The sequence below is a fragment of the Pteronotus mesoamericanus genome, unplaced genomic scaffold (genome assembly GCF_021234165.1).
Source record: "Pteronotus mesoamericanus isolate MK-2021 breed Mesoamerican mustached bat unplaced genomic scaffold, CSHL_Meso_final contig_20, whole genome shotgun sequence".
Lineage (NCBI taxonomy): Eukaryota > Metazoa > Chordata > Mammalia > Chiroptera > Mormoopidae > Pteronotus > Pteronotus mesoamericanus.
This window is the reverse complement of record NW_026555085.1, coordinates 35,272,479-35,297,699: the sequence shown is the minus strand read 5'-3', so window position 1 is coordinate 35,297,699 and position 25,221 is coordinate 35,272,479. Positions and strand designations below refer to the sequence as shown.

Below are 25,221 nucleotides of genomic sequence, written 5' to 3'. Positions count from 1 at the left end.
GGAGAGAGAGAGAAACATCTCTTTGTTGTTCCCCTTCTTTATGCACTTATTGGTTGCTCCTTATATGTGCCCTGACCAGGACTAGAACCCACAGCCTTGGTGCATTGGGACCATACTCCAACCAACTGAGGTAGCTGGCCAGGGCCACATGACATACATTTAAGTGAGATCCTTCTCTTTCCTACAGAGACATTAAAAACAGACTCAGAGATAAGATGTTTGGGCAGGGATAGATATATGAGTAACAGAATTTCTACTGTAAAAGAAGACAAAGCCCTTAATTACACTGAAGTTAGTCTGTTACCATTTGTGTTGGGAATCCCCAAGACCATCCTCAGCTGTTGTTTGCTTTTCACTCCAGGAAGAAATCACATTCTATTCCTGGCTAGCCTTCTCTTCTCGAGTGGGTCAGGAGGGGGTGACTTTTGGAGGGGAGACGTTGCTGGGTGGTGAGAACGCGGGCTTGGCTGTTTCTTACTGATGGCCAGCTGGGCTCCTGGGGTCTACCTCTGGATCACCACTGCTGTATGTAATTTGTTGAATGCCCTTCTTGGAATGGACCGTTAGGTTAGGTTGCCCTCCAGTTTGAAGGGTCCCCAGTGAGCCAAGATGGGGACCAGGCTTTTGGGAATCCTGGAGATTGTGCTTAGAGGTGTACTGAGTAAGAGGGTCTTGGGCACTTGACTGCCTTGGCTGGCTGAGGTGGTGTTTGTGGCGGCGGCAGCAGGGGCTGTGGCTGCCTATCCTCAGGTTTAATGATAAGTTACCAGGGCTCACAGAACCCAGAAAGGCAGTTATAGTCACGGTTACGGTTTATCACAGTGAAAGGATACACGTTTAAATTCAGCAACAGCAAAAGGCACACAGGGCAGAGTCCGGGAGCGACCAGGCATAAGCTCCCAGTTGTTTGTCCCCTTGGAGTCATATGGATAGTGCTCAGTTTTCCTAGCAATGATGTGTGACACTGTGAAGTATTGCCAACCTGTCAGGTGGGCACAGGTAACCGGGTTCTTGGTGATTGCGGACAAAAAATTGAACCAAACACAGAGTTTATAGCAGAAAGCGAGAAAAAGCAGATTTATTAAGCCACACAGAACATGGGAGCAGGCCAACTCTGAGCAGAGTGGAGCAGAGAAGAGCGGAGAAGAGCCTAACAGCAGTAGCAGCCCCCAACTCAGGGGCTAAAGGGCTTTTATTCCTTAGGGTGGGTCTCCCATGATTTCCTTGATTGGCTACTGGGAAGAGGGTCCCACAATGCTAATTTATTATAATGAAGTAGGGGTCAGGAAGCATCTTCTGCTCAGGTGCAGTCCTGATTAAATAGGATTTAATGGTTTTTCAGATTCAGAAAGGGTCTCCGCCCTTTATCCATGTTCTTTATCTTAGCCCTGGGGCACCTCTGGAGTTTCCTCCTTCCTGACTATCTCCTGCCTCAAACTGGGGAGGCTAACCTGCACCTGGGTAGCCAGGGCTTTTACTGGGAGTCGTAGGACTCTGTGCCTGCATGACTGACCTCATTACTCAGTCTCCAACCCCTTGCAGAGGTCAAACTGATACAGCAGAGACCAAATCACACTGTTAGTGTAAACTATCTGGCAAGGCCCAGAGCCCCAGGTATAGATGGACAAAGACAATTAAAAAAAAATTGTTTTCCCAAGGGTTGCCATCGAGAGACTGTTGCTCTGCTGTGACGGATGTTTGTGTAGCTCTGAGACTTCGGTCCCTGGTAGCTGCTTACCAGGGGTTTAACTGTTGGCCCCTGAAGATCACAGGCATTTTGATCACTTCTTAAGGCATATTAAACGTTTAATCACGATGTTGTACACCCAAAACTAACATAACATTATATGTCAACTGTAATTAAAAACAAACTTTACAACCAGATCAAGTACTAAAAATGACAATAATATGTAAGAAATCATGCCTTTCCTTTCCATTGGAGACGAAGAAAAATAGAGTTGGGTGAAGGACCCTCAGCCCCAACTCTGAGGTGTAGATTCCCTGCTGCTCCCAGAGGTGGGTGTTGGAGACCATGGAGTTGTGAATACGGAGAGAGGTTCAGAGGTTCTGCTTTTATTGCTCCTGTTTCTTCTGAGAGCTCTTGCTCCTCGTAATGTTATCATTTTGTAATGGGGCACACCCAGGGCCCCCCCCCCCAAAGGGTATTTTTAACGGGATCCAGAGATTGGGTGTCCAAAAATATATATATATTCTCCCCACCCCAGGGCGGGCTGCCATGGGGGGGGGGGGATGGGAACCTGGAGCAGGACCATTGAGAGTCATTTTGCATGTCAATAACAGGATAACTTCATTCCTCATATGCAAAGAGGGTTATTTTTGCATATCACCAAGGCTAATCAGGAAGGTTTAAAAAAGCTTAATACAGAATGTAACTGGGAGAGGGGAGGAGGAGAGACAGGAGCCTGTGGGAGAGACAAAGGGACACAGACTCTGGGGAACAGTGTGAAGACCTCACGGGAAGAAAGAAGGGAGAAAGGACCTTGCTAGTGGGCCATGAGAAGGTGCCACATGGTAATGGATTAAGAACTGGAGTTCGCATCGACACAGTGGATGGTGCTGAGAAACGTGAGAGGCCTGCCTAGCCGAGCCCTGGACTAATGTTCTTTTTCTTCTGAAGGACGGTACCCCTGACTGGCCCAACTGGGCAAAGGGGGAAAGGCAGGACTGCGTGTGTGTTGATGATTGTTTTAAAGGGATTTTGAGGTTTAAGGGAGACATTTAGCCATTAATAAAACTTTTGAATAAATAGTGCCTTTCATTTTCACCAAATTCTGCCATTCAGAGCTGTAATTCCAAGGGTGGCGGGCAAAGGACCTACAACTGAGGGATCCTGGGGAAGGGGGGTGTCATTGTTTCAGAAATAGCACCTGGACACCCCCCCGCCCGCCCCGCCACGGTAACAATTCCTCCAGTTCCTCCAGGCTCTCCTCTCCTCCTTAGTAGTTCAGTCTCCAGTCAATGCTGTTCCCAGAAAAGGCAGCTGTTGAGTAACAGGGTGTAGGGGAAGGCTGCTTTTCTTCATTTGCTTTCCTGCATTTGTTCAGTAACAATTTCTCCAGTTCCTCCAGGAGCTTCAGAGGTCTCACTGTCTAGAGAAATAGAGCCTGTGTCCTCTGCAAACAGGAGTCCCAGACCAGGCAGAACGTGGTTAGGCTCCCTGGTGAGGTGGATGGAATTACCTGACCTTGAACAATGCCGTTCAAAGCCTCCAGAAGACACAAGAGTCCGGATAATCCCCCTGCAGAAGTGGGAGCCATTGTGTTTGTCTGCTGTTGCCTTTGGAATGTAGGTCAGAATTCCGATAAGAAAACTTCTTGCCTCTGCCACTCTGGAAATGTTGGATCTTGTGAACAGGAATGTTCTTCCAGCTGTGGCACCTCAGCATGATAGGGTCCCTCTTCTGGAACACCCACCAAAGGGCCTGGAGCAGCAGCCAGGCAACGTGCACCTGGAGCTGCACCAGGTCACTGGGTGCAGAGAGGTTGGTGTGACACCTGTACCCCACACTGTCCTCAACTCTGGCCGATTGGGTGAAGGAGCTGGAGGTCCAGTTTGGCAGGTTTTCATTATGCCACCGCTGTGTGAAATTGTCTCCTCAGTGTGGGCCCCCTGGTACTTAAGAGTCACATTGTCCCTCTGGAGCACCCTGACCCATTCAGGTTCACAGGCACCACAGCCTTTGGGAGATCTTCGGCTCTGTGACTGGAGAAGCCAGAAGCAGTAGGGCCATGGGTGGAAGCAGCTGCCACATGCTGGCCGTGAGAGTGAGCAAGTCACCACAGACAGCGGAGCCCTGCAGTGCCGTAGCCGACATGAGAGAGGAAGAAAAGCAGCCTTCCCCTACACCCTGTTACTCAACAGCTGCCTTTTCTGGGAACAGCATTGACTGGAGACTGAGCTACTGAGGAGGAGGGGAGAGCCTGGAGGAGAAGCTGAGGTGGGCGTGTCCCTTAGCCCCACGTGCATCTGTGCTGAGCACCTGGTGACAGTCTGTTGGGCACCCTGAGAAATCTGAGGACATTTGCCCCACCTGGCTGGGCTGGGTCCACTCAGCCCAGTGTTTGCTTTCAAGAAGGGGATAGCTTGACCCAGGGGAAGAGACGGGTGAGAGAGAGCGTTCCCTGAGGGTCTCTATTTCCATCTCAGACCTTCCTCCTCTTGCCCAGGGCCAGACCCCCACCCAAGCAGCCTGGCCGCCTACCTAACAGAGGGCGGGCCTTGGTATCTTCAGACCTCTGCAAGTGACCCTCACCTCAGTATTATTTCCACTGACATTTTCTTTCACATTTAAAGATGCCTATGCCCTGGGATCTGTAATCCAAAGGAGTTTCTAATGTTTGGGTGTGAATTGGATCTCAGGGTTCCCATTGTCTGTTAAAAGAAACCCTGACTGTGGGGGAGAAATGGGCCCTGGAAAAAGAAAAAATAATGCACAGAAGCTGGGGGACTGAGGGGTCAGCAGCAGGTGAGGCCAGGACAGGAGCCCTGTACCTTCACCCCAGCGTTACCAGACCTGCACCAAGCCACAGCAGCTCAGGTGAGCTCTGGCCCCTGCCTGCTCAGGGCTCCTTAGCGGGCATGTGGAGATGTGGTGGCCTGGAAGTGGTAAGACTGTTTCACTCTTCTCTAGACCCAGGCAGTCAGCACATCCACACCCTCTCACACCGTTTCTCCTCATACCTACCCTCCCGCCTCAGTCCAGGTCTCTGAGAATCAAATTGCCCAGGAGGTGAGGGGCAGGCAAATGTGAACAAACAATGCTTGGCCAGCTCAGGGGCCAATGACACTGTTTTGGATCCATGTCCCTTTCCATGCCACAATCATATCACAGCTCGTCACATTTCAATTTGTGTTTGTTTTTCTCATGGGTAGAGTTCCTTGTCCTTCCCTTCCCCATGTGTGCCCCACAGGAGTTCTTGTCCATGGACTAGGTGTCTGTGTGCGGTGAACACCGGAAACAAGCCCAGCAGTCATTCCTCAGCAGCCCCTCAAGGACATCATCTGCATCTTGCAAAATCCAGACCAGTATCCAAAAGCACCTCAGGTGCTCTCTGGGATTCTAAAGCAGAGAGCGCCTCCAGGGCTACCACATAGCATTGTCCTTCCTGGTCATCTAAGTGGCTTTCTGCCTTGAAGGCATTCACTGTGGCTTTCCTTCTTGAGGTTTTATCTTCTTTAGTCACCTGTGTGTGGCCTTCAATGGAGGGAGGACTTGTTCGCCGGGAGGGAAGGGAATGATCTGCAGAGGCAGGAGCCGAGACTGACAGGTCAGCTGAAAAGAGTGAGAGGGCCCTGCTGGTCCATGTTAAGTGCTTTTTTAAAAAAAGTTTAAATTATATTTTATAGTTTATGCTGTTACAGTTGTCCCGACTTTCCCATTTGCCCCTCTCCCCCCATGCCCCTCCCTCAGGCAATCCCCACATTATTGTCCCTGTCCTTGGGTCCATTGTCCCTTTCTGTAAAAATGGGGGGTGGGGTGGAAGAGCATTCATTGGGTTTCTTGGAAAGCGGCTCAAGTACATTTGCAGTTTCAAGGCAACGGATTTCCAAATTACAACTTCCATTTTACTCTTCCCTGAACCTTGGTCAACTTCTGAATAAGCCTAACTACACAACAGTCTTCCTGTTTCATACAGTAAAAATATATACAGTTGGTTGCATCACAATTCAAACTAGGGACTGGGGTGTAAGAAAACTGCTTTGTACTTAAGAGAGACATATATCAAAGTACTGGATTCAGGGAAACCTTTTAAAAAATTAATGCATTTACAGAGGAATGTATAAATAAAATGTGGTATACATAGAATGGAATTATTCAGCCTTAAAAAGGAAGGCTGACACACACAACAACATGGATAAACCTTGAGGATGTTATCTGCAATGAAATAAGCCAGTCATAAAACAACAAAGACTGTGTGATTGCACTTCCATGAGGTACCCAGAGCAGTCAAATTCATATGGACAGAAAGTAGGGTGGCTGCTAGGGGCTGGAGAGAGGGAGGACTGGGGTGTTAGTGTTTAATGGGTGTAGAGTTTCAGCTTCCCAAGATGAAGAGTTCTAGAGATGGATGGTGCTGATGGCTGTACAACAATGTTAATGTATTTAATGGCACTGAGCTGTGTGGTTTTAGAAGTAATTAAGGCATTCTAAACTCAAGGAGTTCCTGTCTAATATGTATTCTTATAAAGGGTTCAACTTTAGAAATAGATTTTTGAAAGCCTGTACTGAGAACTCTGGAATCTGAACAGCTGATGCAGCATGGATTATTTAAAATGTATAATTTTAAATGCATTTTTGAGAACCAATGGACAAAACTCACAAACATGTACTTCACAGATTTTCTTTAAGCTTGTGTGTGCTTTTAAGAAATAAGAATACATATTCCATAAAAATATTCCAACAACCGTTAATCTCTTTCAGTCTTGTAAAAGGTGAACGTTTTCTATTTCCTGTTAATTAAAAAATTACTTTTAAAACTTACATTGAAAATATTTGTAAAGTTAAATGTACAAGAAAGGCTGTAGATTTCCAAAGTTCTTTTAGGCAGTATGCCAGCAAATGCGTATGGCTGTGAAACTTCCTGAGAGTGTTTCCCGTTGTTTTGGGTTAGGTTTTTGAGCCAGTGGCATAGATGGCACTGGAAAGGTAAAAAACTGGCATCTCTCCAGGACCCTGGGCGGTCCCTCCAGTCGCAGTGAGGGCGTGGCTCCCCGTGACCTCCTAGCGTGGGTTCACCTTTCCGGCGTGCTCGCTAGGCAGCTGTGTTCCCGCCAAACTTTCAAGTTTTAAGTTTCATTTCCGCAACTGCTCGTTCCTCTTCCCTTGGCTTTTTCTCAAACTGCGTCATTTTAGGGGTAGCGGAGAGCGCCAGCCATGGAGCCTCAACGCGGGAAGGCGACGCGCGCAACCTCGAAAGCCGCAGCCACCACCCTCAGAGTTTCGGTGCACAGTGCGAAGGGCGCCTCGGCGAGGCCCGCGCCGAAGAAGCCAGCCCAGACGAAGCCCAGCGAGTGTGTGGTAGTTCCCGACGCTGGCCAGCCTGAAGGGCAGAAGTGCTGCTCCACCAGGGCGTCGGGATCCCTGCGGAAGAGCGCCCCGGGTCCCCAGCAGAGGCAGCAGGTACGCGCGCAAGGTGCGCGCACCCACAAGGCGCCTCTGAGGACGGAGGATTCTGTGGATGGGCAAGCGGTTCTGCCGGAGCCTCCCGTGGCCCAGGAGCCGCCCCTTTCCGGGGTTGGATCTTGCCGCAAGAGGGGCGCGTGCTCTGTTCGGGAGCAGAAATCCCAGCCGTGTCCCCTGGAGGTCCCGGGTCAGGACCCGCTGGTTCCAGCTCCTAGTCTCTGCCGGAGGGAGTCAGCGCCCGGCAGCTGGAAGCCCAGGGCCGTGCTGGACAAGTTGAGGCTGAGCCGCTCTGAAATCTCAGCAGCGGCTGATGTTGTAAACAGGGTCGTGGACCACCTGCTGCTTAGACTGCGGAGCCACCAGTCCGAGTTCAAAGGTGTGGAGCTGCTACGAACTGGGAGCTACTACGAGCAAGTGAAGGTGAGCTGCCAGCCGCCTCCCCTACTGTGCCCCAAGTGCACTATGCGGCTTCCCCACCCCTCTCCCAGCCTCCCTGATATTCCCACCTCCCACGGTTCCTCCCTGATTCGCAATCAGGGTAATGGTGATCTCATAAAATAAGCTTAGGAGCTTCCCTCTTCTTGAATTTTATTGGGATAGTTCTTTTAAAAAATTGTGTTTATTGATTTTAGAGAAAGAGAAATATCACTGTAAGAGTTGTTTTCCATATGTGCCCTGAACGGGCATGTTTTCATTTTCAGAGAAACTGCTGCTAAGAACCTTCTAGACTACTCACAGGGCCTTACTTCATGTTGTCTTTTTACCTACCCTTTCTGGCCCTGGGAGAAGGGAGCCATTCACAATGCTGGATTGTCCTGCTCCCTACCGGTAAGCCCCATGCTCACGAGCTGAGCCTTTTCCACACACAGCAGTGGCTACTGATGGCAATATATCATACGGGACCCTGGCTAGTGGCTAAACAAGTATTTTTAGGGCAACAAAAAACACTCAGAGGGAAAATAAAGGTAGGCAAACCAGCCTGATGGGGGGGACATGTGGATTTTGAATTTTGAACATCAGCTCCTATGATAAATACTTATCATAGGAAGGGCTTTTCTGCAGAGATAGTGGTGTAGCACACAAGTGATAGTTTTGCACATAATGCATCAAACAGCCCAGGAATATAGAGACCACGGCTTTGTACTTTGGTACTATGGAACATGAGTTTGGGGTCACTTTCTTTTCTTGCTCACTCCAGTGCACCGGGATGGTTTTTCAGAAGTGCCTGGTCTGCCCTTCCCAGTCTCTGTGAACCACAGATTTCATGTCTCTGTGAATGGTGTTCTTTGCATACGAAGAATGCATTCCATGAGCGTCTACCTGGCAATATCAGCTGGCTTTGCACCATTGGCTCACAGCCCCCAGGTTGTCCTTCATCATGTACTCCATGAAGAGCAGGATGTCCTCGTGCTGTGTTTTGCACAGGACAGCCACCTCGTTCCTGAAGGCCTGGTACTGCTCTGGTGTGGGGTCAACAGCCTTTAGCATCTTTACTGCAATGTCCCTGTGCCACTTGCCCTTAGAAACAGTTCCAAAGGAGCCTGACCCAATCCGAGTGGAGAGCATCACTTCACTGGCTTCTGTTTCCCAGTGATCGCTTGAATCTCTCAGTCCACAAAGGCCTAATTTTCTTTCCCTCCTGGGTCCTAGGTCCTGGTGCCCGGTCTCTCTGTGCTGGCACAGGGGTTTGGGGCTGTAGTGAGCCTGTTGGGCTCAGGTTGTTGTGGCTTCTGGAGAAGGCTGAAGGTGAGGCTGATTCACTGTGACTCTGAACTGCATCCTCAGTCATGCTGCTGTGCACAGGCAGGGTGGTGTCGACCAAATGGACATTAGATGTGGACATCCACCTTTGCCTGTGGGAGAGGGAGTCTTCAGAGGAGGGCGTGGAGGTGTTGAATGTGGAAGTGTGGGGTGTGGACTACCTGTGCTGGGAACTAACAGGCATTTGGGAAGTAGACTCTTGCATCTGACACATTGTGAAAGGAGGCAGGGCTGAGACCCCACTGTCACCAGTAGTGGAAGTTGGAAAACATTGAGTTGTCTGACAGTGTTCCAGTCCACACACATAGCAGGTATTTTGGAGCTACAGAGCTCATGAAATTTGTACAGTGCCACAAGTCATCCATTTAGCAGGAACTTCTGATACCTGCCATAGAAGGAAAGCTTCAGGAAGGTCTTAGGAACAAAGTTGTGTGTTGGGATGGGAACATGATCCAGGAAATCTGCTTAAAGTTCTCCTCCAATCTACGAGGTAGCATCATTATTCCAGTCTAAACATGCTTTTTTTTTTTTACCTCTGTGTAGAAGTCTGAACACTGCACAGCCCTTGGTTGGAGGCCACTCACCTTGAGGGCTTTCATAGGGCAGTCACGCAAGCTCAAACCATCTTATACATTGACCACTGTTCTTTGCTTATTTGGCCAGAAAACATGAATAGGATTTCTTGTCTTGGTGCTCAGCTCTGATAGCCAAACTGCTGAACTATTGTGGAGCAATTGCAGCTCGGGCCATCAAAAACACTGAGCCTTTGAATCCTAAACCATTGCCGATCATCTCTCAGAGGCCCCCGTCAGCTTACACAGTACTTAAAAAACCTGAGGGAGACGGCGTGCTTCCCTGTACCCTCTGCAGGCCACGGACTCTGGCCTACTTCCCTCCCCCTGGGCCGGTAAGGTAGCAGGAGACAGTCACATTGGGGAGTCCTCAGCCCAGTGGATGGGGCCGGGCAACCCCGCATCATCACACTTGTTCTCTGCTCAGCATCTCAGGGCACACCCCCAAGCCCAGCCAGCAGGCCCTCTTTGGGGCCCAAGGGGAGCAGCTGGGAATCCTTCCCGTCTCAGGTATGAGCTCCTTCTCCAGCCATACCAGGGGGTGACACCAGCATCCACTATCTTACAGTTTTTAATGAGTCTGGTTAAAAGTTTGTCCATCTTGTTTTTCCTTTCAAAGAACCAGCTCTTAGTTTCATTGATCTTTTTTTTTTTTTTAGACTCAACTTTGCTTATTTATCCTCTGATCTTTAGTATTTCCTACCTTCTATTGACTTTGGGCTTTGTTCTTTTTCTAGTTTCTTTAGGTGTGTAAGATTGGATTGTTTATTTGAGATTTTTATTAGTTTTTGAGGTAGGCCTGTATTGCTATGAATTTTCCTCTTAAGAATTTCCCTGTGTTCCATAGATTTTGGGTAATTGTGTTTTCATTTGTCTCAGTGTATCTTTGGTTTCTTCCTTGATCTCATTGTTAACCCATTTATTGTTTAGTTACATGTTATTTACCTTGATGTGTTTTTCACCTTTTTCTTGTAATTGATTTCTAGTTTCGTACCATTGTGGTCAGAAAAGATGCTTGATAGGATTTCAATCTTTTAAAATTTATTGTGACTGTTTTGTGTCCTAACGTGGTCTAGAAAATCTTCCATGCGCACTTGAAAAGAATGGGTATTTTGCCTCTTTGGGGTGAAATGCCCTGAAGATAATCAGTTAAATCCATCTGGTCTATTGTGCCATGTAAGGCCACTGTTTTCTTGTTGATTTTCTCTCTGGAAGATCTATCCATGGATACCAATGAGGCGTTAAAGTCCCCTACTATGACTGTATTTCTATTGCTTTCTCCCTTTATATCCACCTATATTTGGTTTGTATATTTATGTGCTCCTATGTTGGGTGCATAAATGTTTACAAGGCTTATGTCCTCTTGCTGGGTTGATCCATTTATCATTAAGTAATATCCTTCCTTATCTCTTATTATAGCCTTTGTTTTAAAGGCTATTTTATCTGATATTAGCATTGCTATCCCAGTGGCACAGCCTTTCTGGTCACTTGAACCGGATGCTCCAGGACTGTCCCCTGTGTGAGTTGTGTGTGCCATCCTGTTAGTTGAGTTTTGATTGCTGTTGCCACATCAGCAGGTGGGACTGACGGTCAGGCTGACTGAAGATCGGTCATAACCACACCGTACAAGCTGCTGTGCAGAGGCTGACCCCACATGGTGGCATTGGTCCCTGTGGGGTTCGGGGCCTGCTGAGACCACCCTTTGGGTGTGCTGCTTGTGGAGCTGCTGTATTTTGGGGTATATAACGCGCACCCACGTTTAGTGCGCATTATATGTGGGATTATTATACCCATTACTATACCCGTGGTACGTAATCATTATACCGTGCATAATGTGTACCTTTATTTTTCCCTCAAAATTTTGGACAAAAAAGTGCACATCATACATGGCAAAATACGGTTATTGGGTGGTGCTCTGTTGTGGCCTGAAGCCTGCCACTGGGTCTGTTGGTTCTGAAGACTCTTGGGAGGAGCTGTAGCACTGGGCCAGTGTCAGATGCTGCCTGTGCTGGGCCTGGATGCCTGTGGGGGAGGCCAGACTGTGAACCGAGGCCGACTGGCCACCAGTACTGGGCCTGGGGAAGGTTAGCAAAAGGCACCAGATACCCTCAGTGCTGCTACCGTCTGCCAGCTGCCTGTAAGGCTCAGCAGCTGAAAAGCCTTGGGTGGCATTCAAGTTGGGCGAGGCAGGGCCTCAGGGAGTCACCGGGCTGGGGCGAGTGGCGTCTGTCAGGTTGATGCAGATTCAGATTTGGTGGCAGTGCTGAGCCTGAGGCCTCTCAGCAAGTCTCGGGGCGCACTGAGGGCAGCCGCCACCCGCTTGGGGCCTGAGGACCTGGCGGTGGGGCAGGCGGGGTGCAGGCAGTCATCAGGGTTGTGCCCGTGAAGCTTACCAGGCTAATGCAGGTTCAGATTTGGTCACGTGGGGAGCGGGTGCCACACGGGGACAAGAGCCGCTGTCGCTCCCATGCATCCCGCCCTTGTTCTGAAGCCACGTGCCTCGGTTTCTCCTGTCTGTGTCTGGTGCCCCTTGAGCTGCTGTCCCTCTGCCGGAGCACAGGGTCAGTGCCTGCGAGTGAGGGTCTGTGTGCCGGCTCTTTAAGGGGCTGCCTGGGTCTCCAGCAGCGTTCTCTCTCACCCAGATGGAGTGAATCCCCACTGATTTTCACAGCCACCTGTTGTGTGGGCTCCTCTTCCTGGCACTGGTTCTTGCTGGGGAGCCTGGCAGGGGGCTGAGGCCCCTCGCTCCTCAGGGGGAACCTCTGCAGCTGAAATACCCCTGCAGATTCTCAACTGCCACACATAGGCGTATCTCTGCCCCTCCTACCAGTCCTGATGTGCTTTCTTCTTTACATCCTTAGTTGCAGTACTTCTGTTCAGCTAGCCTTCAGAAGGTTCTCCAGGGTGATCGTTCTATGATTTAGTTGTGATTTTGATGTGATCGTGGGAGGAGGTGAGTACAGTGTTCACCTACTCTGCTCTCTTCAGCAGAACCATTCGGCCGTTCTTCTTTTTCTTTTAAATTTATTTATTCAGCTAGCTTTCTTGAATAAGTCCTCCTTGCGTTGTTACCAGCCTTTGATTAATTTACAGAGTTTTGAAAGAGTTGAATTAGACCATTTCTGCCCATGATTCTTAACTGCTTTTATGGAAGAGTATTTTTTCAGAGGCTCTCAATTTGTTCCCACTGGCATCACTTTAAGTGTTACACTTTTACAGTATGCTTAGTCAGGTTGGGCGACCAAAACAAAATACTATAGACCGGGTGGTTTAAACAACAGAAATTTATTTTCTCTCAGTTCTGGAGGCAAGAGGGTTAAGTTGTGGTTAGGACTCTCTTCCGGGCTCACAGATGGCCACCTTCTCCCTGGGTGCTCACTGTGTTCTTTGGTGCTCGCTGGGCACAGAGGAATGCAGCCTTTCGCTCTTCCTCTTCTTAAAAAGTCACGAGTCCTGTCAGGTTAGAACCCTACCCACATGATCTCATTTAACCTTAATTGTCTCCTAAAAGTTCTGTTTCCCAGGGACAGACACAGTGGAGGTTAGGGGTTCAACGTAAGAATTTTGGGAGGACAGTTAGGCGCCGCATACGTCTCACTCAGACTAGCAACATTTCATTGGTCAATAGGTGTACGGCTGCTAGGTGCTGTGTTGAACGGTGCAGTCCAGCAGGCGTACTTGAAGCATCCTGCTAACTAAAAAACAGACTTGTGGACTTTTTAATATAGTAAAAGTCAGCATTTATTATGATTACTTTAATTATTGTTGTGAGAATGGAAACGAGTCTTCGAAGGCCGTACAAGTGCTGTGGTCCTAAGACGCTAATATTGTACATGACTTTGATGGAGCTCACACTCATGCGGGCGACCAGTGGATATAAGGAGATGGCTCCTGCTCAACGACCCAGTAGGTGAGCACACACGTTTTTGAGACCCCTGTGACTGGCGGGTGACTGCAATGTGTGTCTTGTGATGTGAAAGATAGCACCAAAAGGCTTTTAGTTTTATTAAGCCTTACACTCAGAATAAAACTAGTACATGGTATTATTTAAAAGCTTACATGGTATCATTTAAAACTTTTTATGATACATGGTATCATTTAAAACTGTTTTAAGTGGTAAAGATTGGGCGTACTCCTGGTAAAAAGAAACAGTAAGTAGAGAACTTACAAACTAAAACCAATGATACTCTCCCAGCTCCAACAACCATGCTCCCAGAGGGTATAAATAGTAGGAGTCTTGCTTCTAAAATTTTTAAGAAAAGAATTACAGTTGCTGGAAAATATTCACAAGCAAACATTTCACTGCTGTTTTTACTTTTTCTTAGGTTTCTTCTCCTAATGAATTTGATATTATGTTCAAACTGGATGTCCCCAGAGTTGAGCTAGAAGAATACCACAGCAGCGGTGCTCATTACTTTGTAAAGTTCAAAAGGAATCCCGGAGGAAATCCTCTGAGTCAGTTTTTAGATAATGAAATATTATCAGCTTCAAAGATGCTCTCCAAGTTTAGGGAAATCATTAAGGAAGAAATTAAAAACATTGAAGGTAAGACTTTCCACTTTTGATTCTTACAGGTCAGTCATACCTACTAATTGCCAATGTGTGCTCCTCTCCTGACCTTTCCTGTCCTCCCTGCGACACACTGTTGACTACTGCCTCCTAGAAACAACTCTTTGCTCTTCATTTCCTTCTACCACATATTCTTGGTATTCTTTTAAAATGTTGATTGGCTCAATTTTGGTCTCCATCAAATATTCACTGAGCATATGATGCTGAATAAAATCGTGGGGTCCTCTTTTGAAGCTTGAGACTTGTGAACACATATTGCAGTGAGTTCTCTGAAGGGAATGAACTGGGAGAAGGCGTAGCGATTTGAGTGGTGGAGCAAGGTTCCTGCCTTCTCCCGTATCTTGATTCATTCCATTGCTAGTTCTGCTGACTTGAATCTGTGTAATTGCTCTCATTTCTGCTACTTGTGTCTTAAAAAAATAAAAATTGTATATATTTAATATGTGCAATGTGATGCTTTAATATACATATACACAGTGAAATAATTTCTACAGACAAGCTAATTGACACGCCATCTTGCATAGTTAGCTCTTTTTATGTGTGGTGAGAGTACCTGAAATCTTCTCTCTTAGCACAGTATTTAATCCCGTACTATTTCCAGTGTTCGGTATGGTAGTATTAATGACAGTCATCATGCTGTGCATTAGATGTCTAGACCTACTTACCTAACTGCAGCTTTGTTCCCTTTGATCAACATTTCCCCATTTCCCCCACCCTCCCCTCCCTGTTAACCATGATGTTACTCTCTGCTTCTGTGCATTCTACTTTTTTAGATCTCACATATAAGTGAGATCATGCAACATTGGCCTTTCTGTGTCTGGCTTATTTTTTCCAGGCTCATCCATGTTTTTTAAACGCCAGGATCTCTTTCTTTGTTAAGACTGAGTAATATTCCATTGTGTATATGGGCATACCTCACTGTGTTGTTCTTCAGTTTATTTCGCTTCACAGATAATGCGCTTTTACATATGGAAGGTTTGTGGCAGCCCTGTGCCGAGGAAGCCTGTTGCTGCTATTTTTCCACCATGCTCAGATGATGCTTTAGCAGCTGTTAGCAATAAACTATAATTAAGGCATGTACATTGTGTTTTTAGACATAATGCTAGAGCACGTTTAACAGGCTACAGTATAGTGTAAAGATAACTTCTATATCACTGGGAAACCAAAAAATTTGTGTGACTTGCTTTATTGCAATAGTCACTTTATTGCAGTGGTCTGCAGTATCTCCCAGGCACACCTATGTATACCACAGTTCTTTATCCATTCACTCATCAGTTGTTTCCATTTATGAGCTGTGGTGAATAACACTGCAGTGAACAGGCATTGCTCCTTGCGTCTTGATGCTCCCTGCCTCTGTGCTTCCACAGGCACCCAAGTCTTTGTGTGGGGCTATGGCTGTGGTCTGTTTTCTACCCTCCCCCATGTTTTCCTCTCTGGTCTTCTTGATCACCTTGCTCCTCCTTCCTATTGCTCATCTGGCCTCATTTCCAGGCTTCCCTCCAAACTACCACTCACCAATTTAAATGAAAATTTAATCAAAGCATTTGCAGACCCCAAAGACTTCAGGTGCTCCTCATCACGTATGCTGGACAGGTTCTCGACAGTGCCTTTCCGCCAGGACAGCACCAATGAATATCGGTTAAAGGAGTGAAACACTTTGCCTTACGGGGTCAGTTTCTGCTTTAGGACTGATTTGCACCTTAACTCTCTGTAGATCTCCAGCCATAGTTTTATTATTTTTCCTATATTTTCAAGAACATTAGATTAATAAACCCCTTTTTTCCCTTTTATATGTTTAAACAGGTATTGATGTCATTTTGGAGAGGAAAAGGAGAGGGTGTCCTGCTGTAACACTTCTTATTAGAAAACCTAAAGAAATATCTGTGGATGTAATCTTGGCTTTGAAAGTAAGCAGCAGCTGGCCAGCTAGCACCGAGAAAGGCCTGCCGATTGAACACTGGCTTGGAAAGAAAGTTAGGAGAGATCTAAGACTAGAGCCATTTTATCTGGTACCTAAGCATGCAAAGGAAGAAGACCATTTTCAAGGTATCTTTAGTGTGAAAGTTAATTTATTTAAAGACATAAAAAAGAGTTTTTAATATCATGTACAAGGATAGCAAAAGATCAGCTGTTGCTGTTGGCATTTCCAGAGTCATCGGGCTAAGTAAGCTACAAGATGGGAGTATGGTGAACGATGGAATTGAAAAGGGCAGAGTTGTAGTCATAATATCAAATATTCATCTTTAAAATGTCTACTAGCCCACATTTGAGTCTTATCTATTTAATTTGTTTGTACTAAAGAAAGGCAGCGTTGGCCTTGGTGTCAGACTGCTCTGGGTCTAGATTCTGAGACCTCTGTTACTAGCTGTGTGACCTTTGGCTAGTTACCGAGCCTCTCTGAACAAGGCTTTATTTGCATTCCCTTTGTGTTCACGTATGTCCTTTTTCTGTTCCAGGGTCCCATCTAAGACACCACATTGCATTTCATCATCATGTCTCCTTAGGCTCCTCTTGACTATAGCGCTTTCTCAGTCTTGCCTTGTTACTAATGGCCTTGACAGTTTTGAGGAGTACTAGTGAGGTATTTTGTAGAATGCCCCTCATAACGACATGTGCCTGATGTTTTTCTTACGATTAGACTGGAGTTCTGGGTTTTGGAGAGGAAGACCAGAGGGGTAAAGTGCCATTTTCATCACATCATATAAAGGAAACGTGCCATGAACATGACTGAACACTGTTGATGTTGCCCTTGATCAGCTGGTCGTTTGTCAAGTTTCTGCACTAAGTTCCTTGTTTCCCTCCTTTTTCATATTGTAGTGTTTGGAAGGAGGGCACAGTGCACAGCTCACATGTAAGGAGTGGGGGTTATGCTCCACCTCTTTAAGAGCAGAGTATTTACACAAAGTTTTTGGAATTCTCCTGCATGGAGGATTTGTCTCTTCCTCCCCTTTTATTAATTTACTTAATCATTTATATCAAATACAGAGTCATAGATGTTTGTTTTACTCTTTGAGTTTTAATGCAATACCAACGTTATTAATTTTATTGCTTCAATTATTTCAGTTTGGCCTCTAGGAGCTCTTTTCACTTGGTTCCCTGCGTCCTTTGGACACATGCCCCAAAATTGTGGGGGAGAGGGTTTGCTTTTTGTTTTGTTTTCAGTGTAACTCCTTCTGGCTCTACCAGATGCTCCAGGCACATCTTGTATAGTTCCTGTATCAGTCCTAGACTCAGCTATTTCTCCATGGAGTCCTGGATCCTTTTATTGGAGAATGTACTAGAAACCACGAACTGGGTGCTGTGTGTATGCGTGTTCTGTTAGTAGGGTGTCAGCCCCCTCAGCTGAAGGAACAAGGAAATATATGTATGTATACTAACTGCAGTCTAAACACATATCTCTAAATATTTTTATATGTAACTGCCTGTTGTCTATATTAAGTTATACATGAGTTCATACTGTTTCTAATTATATTCCATTATCACATGGATCATTCTCTCTGTCCTTGCTTCTCTGTCACCTCTCATTCCAACAGTGAAAAACCTGACTCCCCATCTGCCACTTTTATTTACTTAATTGTTCAGTTCTCGTGTACATGTGTAGTTGTTTCCAAATCTAAAGCCCTTCCTTCATGGGAAATAGTTATCAATTTCAGTACAGTGTTTACGGGCAGTTTTCTGCCTTCAGTCTTACAGAGCCCATTTCCAAAGTAATTTAGGTCAGTACCTTTTGCCCACACCTCTTTCAGGAAGGATGTTTTATACACCCGTAATGCAGTTAAGAGTCCCTTTTCACAGTCTACATTTTTTCTGGGATGCCTTGACTTCCTAAATCATTTTTTGTTAAGTTTACATATTTTAAGGTTCACTCTTTGTGCTGTAAAATTCTAGTGGTTTTAACGAGTGCATTGTATCACGTATCTACCCTTACATAATAGTTTCAGTGCCCTGAAAAGTCCCCTGTCCGTCACTTACTCAACCCTTCCCATTCCAAACTTCTGGCAACCACTGATCTGTTTCCATCTTTACGGTTTTGCCTTGTCCAGAATAGCATCGGTGACTGTCATAAATGGATGCCTGCAGTAGCAGTGCGCAGCACACTGAGCTCAGTGCACCTTTCCCATATGTTCCTTGTCCGTGTATTGTAGAGCTATTACACACTCTTTATTCTGTTCATCTTTGTCAACCCTTGCCCTATACTATATTGTCGTACATAATGTATCTTTGTAAGTCTTGATATCCGGTAGGGCAAGCTTTCCCATTTTGTCTTTTTCGTGAGTGCTTTAGATATTCTTGATGGTTTGTATTTTCATAAAAATTTTAGTAGCTTATCAAGTTTCAGACAGCATTTTTTGGAATTTTGCTTGAGAGTACATTGAATTTATAGGTAAATTTGGAAAGACTTGATATACCTATAATAATGAGTCTTCCAGTTCACGGGCAGGTACCTATCTCCATGTATTGGGTTGGTGAAAAAGTTTTGTTTTTGATTTGTTTTTTAATGGGTGATGGCTCTAGTAGTGCTCAGTTGTTAGATTGTATTGTGACAGCTGTCACATCAGCATGCATTTAAAAAAAGCTTATCAAAATTGTTGAATTTTTGTGTAACCATTTTATGTACTTATTTTTTTAAAAAGATTTTATTTATTTATTTTTATAGAGAGGGGAAAGGATGGAGAAAGAGAGGGAGAGAAACATCAGTGTGTGGTCGTCTCTTGTATGCACTTACTGGCCTGCAACCCAGGCATGTGCCCTGACTGGAATTGAACTCTTGACCCTTTTGTTTGCAGGCCAGCATTCAATCCACTGAGCCACACCAGCCAGGGCAATTCTTATTTTTATTTATAAAGATTTTATTTATATTTTAGAAGAGAAGGGAGGGAAAGAAACATGAATTCATTGCCTCTTGCACACCCCCTATCGGGGACCAGGCTGGAAACCTAGGCATGTGCTCTGGTTGGAAATAAAACTGGTGACCTTTCAGTTCTCAGGCCAGCACTCAATCCACTGAGCCACACCAGCCAGGGCATTGTGCAGCCATTTTAATATTGAAGGTGAAGGAAGATACATAACATTTTCAACGTATTATGCTTTATTATTTCAAGAAAGGTAAAAATGTAATTGAAATGCAAAAAACGATTTGTATGGTGTATGGAGAAGGTGCTGTGACTGATCAAAAGTGTCAGAAGTGGTGTGTGAAGTTTCTTGGTACTCTTGACATTCTGGCCAAATAGTTCTTTGCTGTGGGGCTGTCTTGTGCATTGGAGGATGGTTAGCAGCACCCCAGGCCTCTACCCTCTAGAAGCCAATAGTGGGAGTTAGCCAACATACTCAAAATATCCATATGAGTAAAGTTATTGGTGAAAATAAGAAATGCCTTTTATTTTCCAGAAAAAACTAAACAGACTTTATGGCCAATTGAATATTTAGATTTCCTCTAATACTTCTCAGTAAAGTTTTAGAGTTTTCTCTGCAGAAGTTTTGTGTATCTTTTTCTTAGATTTACTCATAGGCAATTGTAACTTTTTAGTGTAAAAAATTTTCAACTAATAGAAAAGTAGACTGAAGAAATTTTTTTAACCCTCACCAAGGATATGCTTATTGACTTTGGAGAGAGAGGAAGGGGGAGAGAGAGAGACAAACATTGATGTGATTGGTCATCTCCTGTACACCCCCTACTGGGGTTCGAATCTGCAACCTAGGTGTGTGTCCTGTCCGGCGATGGAACTCACAGCCTTTAGTTGTAGGGGCCAGCGCTCCAACCAACAGAGCCACCCGGCCAGGGGTGTAAACTGAAGGAGTTACTGAACTCACACATACCTGTCACTTGGCTTCTTTTTATTTTCTTCATACCCGACTGTATTATCTACCAATAACGAGAGCTTTGATTCTCTCTTCCAGGGCTGTACCCCCCCCTCCCCCATTATGCTCACTGGGACAGCCAGTGCATGTTGAACAGAAATAGGCATGGCAGACAGCCTGCCTTCCTGACTTCAAAGGAAAAACGCTCAGTTTTTTACTTTATATTACCATGTGGCTGTGTTCTTTTTTTAAAATGATGAATGTTAAGTTTCATTACCTGAATGCTCTGCTTCTGTTGAGAGGGTCATATGTCTCGCCTCGATTCTGTTAATGTGACTGATTATATTAACTGATTTTTAAATTATAAATCAATCACGCATTTCTGGTATAAAACCAACTAAGTAATAGGATAGTCATAGCTTCGAAGAGCCAGCCATGGTGAAGCTTGGGAAGATGGGAAGAAATCCTTATAGAAACTCTCCCAAGGAACAGAAATGTCTTGTAATTCATTTTCCATGAATACCAAAACTTGGAAAGTATGGTTTAAATTTTTTGAATCAGTTGATTCAAATTATTATTGAAACAAAAGATTAAGAAACTGATTTTTGCAATACATAGACGGTAATACATCTTACATGGCTCACTGTATTAAGCTTCCCATCCCCATTTTTTTCTTGGTCCATTGTTTGCTTCAAATGACATCTTTTAAAATGTAATTACATTTATTATCTGTTCACTTCTTTGGGACTCTGTCCTAGAAATTTTTCAGAATGATATTTTAATGAAGAAAATCACTTATGTATTCTGTTGTGTATATGTGGACGCTTTTGGTAAAAGTGCTTTTCTATTTTTCTTTGGGAAATTAAGAGGAAACCTGGCGGCTCTCCTTCTCTCACATTGAAAAGAACATTTTGAAAAATCATGGACAGTCTAAAACATGCTGTGAAGTTTTTGGAGTGAAATGTTGCAGGTAACTTCTTATTTTGTTAAATGGGGGCTTATCTGTGGAATGTTCTTTTTTTAATTGACTCCATAGCTCAGACCTACAGATGATCATTGCTGGGTGAGTCCTGGGGTAAGCACATGGCTGGGTTGACCTAGGGTGCTATTCCTAGTGTACAGTAGAGTGTACACGGGAAACCAGGGAAGCCAGTTCCAAGGGACCAAGGAAAGAGTGTTGCTCAAAGGCAGGGCCGGGCTCCACAGTCCTGAACCTGGATCAGGTGGACGCACAGGGAGGACAGAATAAGAGGGTGTGAGTGCTAGCCATGATCAGCCATGACAGCCGGTTGTGTCTCAGTATTCTGGTTGCTTCAAGGTAATGAATATTAATATCACGTAATGGGAGGGCACTGGAGGATCACTCTTTTGGATACTGGTGCTTGCTCTTAGATGGTTTGCCTGTGTTGAAGGCCAGGGACTGATGGGCTAAATTTTAAACAACACTGACAGATGGGTAATTATTTTTCTCGGTAGCATACACGCCATAAGGAAGTGAAATTGAAAGGGAATTGTTCATAGGAGTTTTTCAGGCTGTCCAGTATAAGGGTCTGAAAAGTTAAAGGGTCACAACAAGGATGTCCGACCCACAGGCGCAGGAGGCTGTCCAAGGCTTCACGTGCAGGCCTTGGAGCCAGCAGTAAGAGATATGTTTGCTGATATGGTTACATATCTTTGAAAATATTATATTTGGTCAACTACTAAATAACTGGATAGGTAAGGTAAATATTTGTAGCCTAAAAAGGCAAAAATCACTGGATGAATAATACAGATATATGCCAGTTTCATAGTTGTGTTAATCCTGATGAATATTTAAGCTAAGATGGGGGAAGAGGGAAGAAAAAAACGTTTTTGAAACTTTAAAGCATATATTTGAAAAAACAGGTTTATAATTATACTTACATTTCTTTATTTTTTGTGTCTTTTTATGTATTACACTATCTGTATTGTTTATTGTAACTTCCTGGAAGATGCCTAAAGCTCTTTGTGGAATGAAGGAGGTGGTAAATAATCTCAGTGGTTTTCTTTTTTTATTCAACAGGAAAGATTGTTTAAAACTAATGAAGTGTCTTTTAGAACAATTGAAAAAGAAGTACGGAAACCAAAAGAAACTGAAAAAATTCTGCTCTTACCATGTGAAAACTGCCTTCTTTCACATGTGTACCCTGGCCCCACTGGACAGTCAGTGGCAGTCCAAAGATGTGGAACTCTGCTTTGATAGGTGTCTAGAATATTTTCTTCAGTGCCTCAAGGCAGAAAGTCTTAGTAACTATTTTATTCCTGGAGTCAATCTGTTCTCTCAAGACCATGTTGACAAAACAAGTAAAGAATTTCTGTTAAAGCAAATTGAATATGAAAGAAACAATGGATTTCCAGTTTTTAAAGATTTTTGAAATCATATTGTTAAAGGGTCAAGAATTAGTGTGACTTTATAATAATTGGAATGTTTCAAATTTGTCACAGCAATGATTGATTAAAATGAATTTAAACAACTATTTCACTCTGTCTTAATAAACTCTAATTAGTGTAAAGGCTTGATTATTTTGGGAAAGAAATTAGTCAAGGAATACAAAGCAAAAGGAGTATCTGAAATCTAAAAGGTTTACCAGATTGGAATGAAAAAGCCAAAATACATATCACCTTAATTAAATTCATCAAGCACTTATTGAACATCACATTTTTTTTAATACCACTTTTCTCCTAGCACAAGTGTGTGGGAGGTTGCAGAAGACAATATTAGAAATGTTCGTAGTCTCCATAAAACTGGTGGGCTTTGTTCAACATACAGATATATTTGGAAGCAGTGCCCTGTCCTCAGGGTTAGGATAGGTAAGAATGAAATGAAGAAATAAGCTCTACATTGCCTTTACATGTCTCAGGATATTCATAAACTTATAGGAAAATATTACGTTCACCTGTAGATAAATAAAAAACACGTAACTTTTTTTAGTAACACTTTCACATTTGTTTCTGCAAAGGTAATACATACACAAAGTACAAAACTGAAACAGATGTGGAATAAATATCAGCTTTTCTTCTCTGTGCTCAGGCAGCGTTTAATGGAGGGGCAGCTGCTGTTTGTTTACAAAAAATGAAAGGTCATGGGTTTGATTCCCAGTCAGGACATTTGCCTTGGTTGCAGGTTCCATCCCTGGCTGGAGCACCTATGAAAAGCAACCAATCGTGTTCCTCTCCCTCTCCCCGTCCCTTCCTCTCTAAAACCAGTAGGCATGTGCTCGGGTGAAGATTTAAAAACAAGAATTACTTATGGAGACTTCTTTTTGGTCTAGAATGTAGGCGCCTCCATGTAGAGAGGATTTGTTTGCATTTGCCAGGCTTCTGGGGGACATTAGCAGTCAGCAAAAGCTCCTCCTCAAATCAGGCTTACTTGGGAGGTTTCTTGGACCACTGAGGCAATATGACCCTGGGCTTCACATCTGTATCAGTAGAACTGCCTCATTCTTTCTAGTGTTGGCATTTTATTCCATTGCATCATTCCAATTGCTATAATTTTCTAGAGGTTTCATTTAGGTACAGAAGGGAGAATGGCTTGATTTAATGCTGTTTTTGTTTTGATACCAGTAATGCTAGCTTTATAGACTGAGCTTTAGAAAACTCATCTATTTTAACATTCTGGTTTACCCTTTGTTGAAGGTTTCTGATTACCTTTCATGTTCCTTCTGTTTTGTCTATTCAGCTTAACGACCTGAGTTAATTTTGGTAACTTGGGAAAATATAGTCAAGCTATGAATTCTTATGTGTTGATATATTGTTATACACTTCTTAAAATTTTATGCCTCTCTATCCCTCTATAAGTAGGTAGAGTGGGGAGAGCTGTTCTCTCCTATCCCCTCAGACTTGCGAGAAATTTGTCTTTTCGATGGGTCTAATTAAAGAGTCGGGTGTTGATTTTCGGTGAACTCTGTATTTTTTAATTCACTAATTTGTGCTTCTACCTTTATTTCTTGTTTTCCTATTAATCTTAATACAACCAGGAAACTATTATTGCATGAATAACCTAAGATGAGATGATGAACGCCTAACTATACACAAATATAAATACCTACATAAATACTAAATGTTAATACAAGTAGCTATCACATATGGGACACAGAAAACTGTCATTAAACTGTAAGAGGAGTTGGGGGAGTATTATTAGTCAAAGACACTTTCGTGGAAATGAAATTATTTCCCTAGGATTTATTTTAGCATGGAGCTATATAAGCTAAAGTGTAAGACAGCTGTGGCATGATTTGTTCCCATGAAACTTTTACTGTTTCTTGTCAAAGTAGTTAAGTATAATCACTTAAGAAAAGAACCCCTGAATAAAATACTATTCAGTAAGCAAAATTAAAAGGCTACGCATAAAGACAGACCAGTTTATCTTTTTATCATACAAAAACTTTTATTTTGTTAACAGTATCTTTTTCACTGTTAGGACAATATCCAAACAAGCTTTAAACCCTTAAAGATTTACCTTAATACAGCAACAGTACAGGAGACAACATTTACCTTTTTTAAAAAAAATGAGAGAAAAAAGTGAAAAAAGCTTAATGGTGCATTCCTTAATATCCATGAAAAAAATTTTCAACTCCAGTTTACATACTTTTGATTTTTACTAAAGAAAGTATAAAATATTAAATTCTACATTTTAAAACACTATTATATTAAGAATTAGTCAAGTCTTTTCAAACACTTCCAGCATGTTTCCATACTTCAATATACTTTAAGTAGTGTATCTAAAAATTCTTGAAATCTGAAAAATAAGTGGAAAAAAACATAAACTGTTTCCAAATCTTTTAAAATATTTTTAATTGTGATGAAATACATAACAAAACTGACCATTTTTAAGTAACAATTCAATAGTGTTACGTATATTCATTGTTCTACAACCAATCTCCAGAACACTTTTTTTTTCCATTTTCATTGAATTTATTGGGATGACAGTGGTTAACAAAATTATCCCAAACTTCTTCATCTTGCAAAACTGAAACTCTACACCCAGTAAACACTTCCCCAGGCCCCCCCTCTCACCAGCTCCTGGCAACCACCATTCTACTTTGTCACTTTCTATCAACTACTCTAGACCCCAGGTAAGTGGACTCACACAGTATTTGTTCTCACTTGGCATAGTACCTTTTCACGTAATGTCCTCCAGATTCATTCATTCTGTAGCGTGTGTCAGAATTTCCTCTTACACACCACTGTGTTTATCCATTCATTCACAGCTGGGTTGCCTCTCCCTTTCGGCATTACAAATAAAGCTGCTACGAACATGGGTGTACATATACTTCCAAAGGACCCTGCTTTCAATTCTTTTGGATATATACCCAGAAGTAGGTTTCCTGGGTTCTATTTTTAATTTTTTTAAAAGAT

The 25,221-nt window shown here is 43.8% G+C and overlaps 1 protein-coding gene and 2 pseudogenes across 1 annotated transcript; 1 reads left to right on the top strand and 2 right to left on the bottom strand.

Annotated features, from left to right (window-relative positions):
• Window positions 1-474: 474 nt before the first annotated feature.
• Window positions 475-3,772, bottom strand: LOC129066865 (low affinity immunoglobulin gamma Fc region receptor III-B-like; annotated as a pseudogene).
• A 3,081-nt stretch (window positions 3,773-6,853) lies between these two features.
• CGAS (cyclic GMP-AMP synthase) lies at window positions 6,854-22,272 on the top strand. Its single transcript, XM_054568838.1, has 5 exons — window positions 6,854-7,564; window positions 13,803-14,022; window positions 15,850-16,092; window positions 20,713-20,815; window positions 21,887-22,272. The coding sequence occupies exons 1-5, from the start codon at window positions 6,896-6,898 to the stop codon at window positions 22,236-22,238; spliced, it is 1,587 nt and encodes a 528-aa protein (XP_054424813.1). The 5' UTR covers window positions 6,854-6,895; the 3' UTR covers window positions 22,239-22,272.
• On the bottom strand, window positions 8,474-13,336 carry LOC129067553 (RAF proto-oncogene serine/threonine-protein kinase-like; annotated as a pseudogene).
• Window positions 22,273-25,221: the final 2,949 nt, after the last annotated feature.

What these genes read in the sequence shown, in the direction of transcription:
- CGAS (XM_054568838.1), top strand. Translation starts at nt 6,896, where the DNA reads ATGGAGCCTCAACGCGGGAAGGCGACGCGCGCAACCTCGAAAGCCGCA. An exon ending in AGAAATTAAAAACATTGAAG is followed by an intron (nt 14,023 to 15,849) that starts GTAAGACTTTCC and finishes ATGTTTAAACAG; the next exon opens with GTATTGATGTCATTTTGGAG. An exon ending in GGAAGAAGACCATTTTCAAG is followed by an intron (nt 16,093 to 20,712) that starts GTATCTTTAGTG and finishes TGGGAAATTAAG; the next exon opens with AGGAAACCTGGCGGCTCTCC.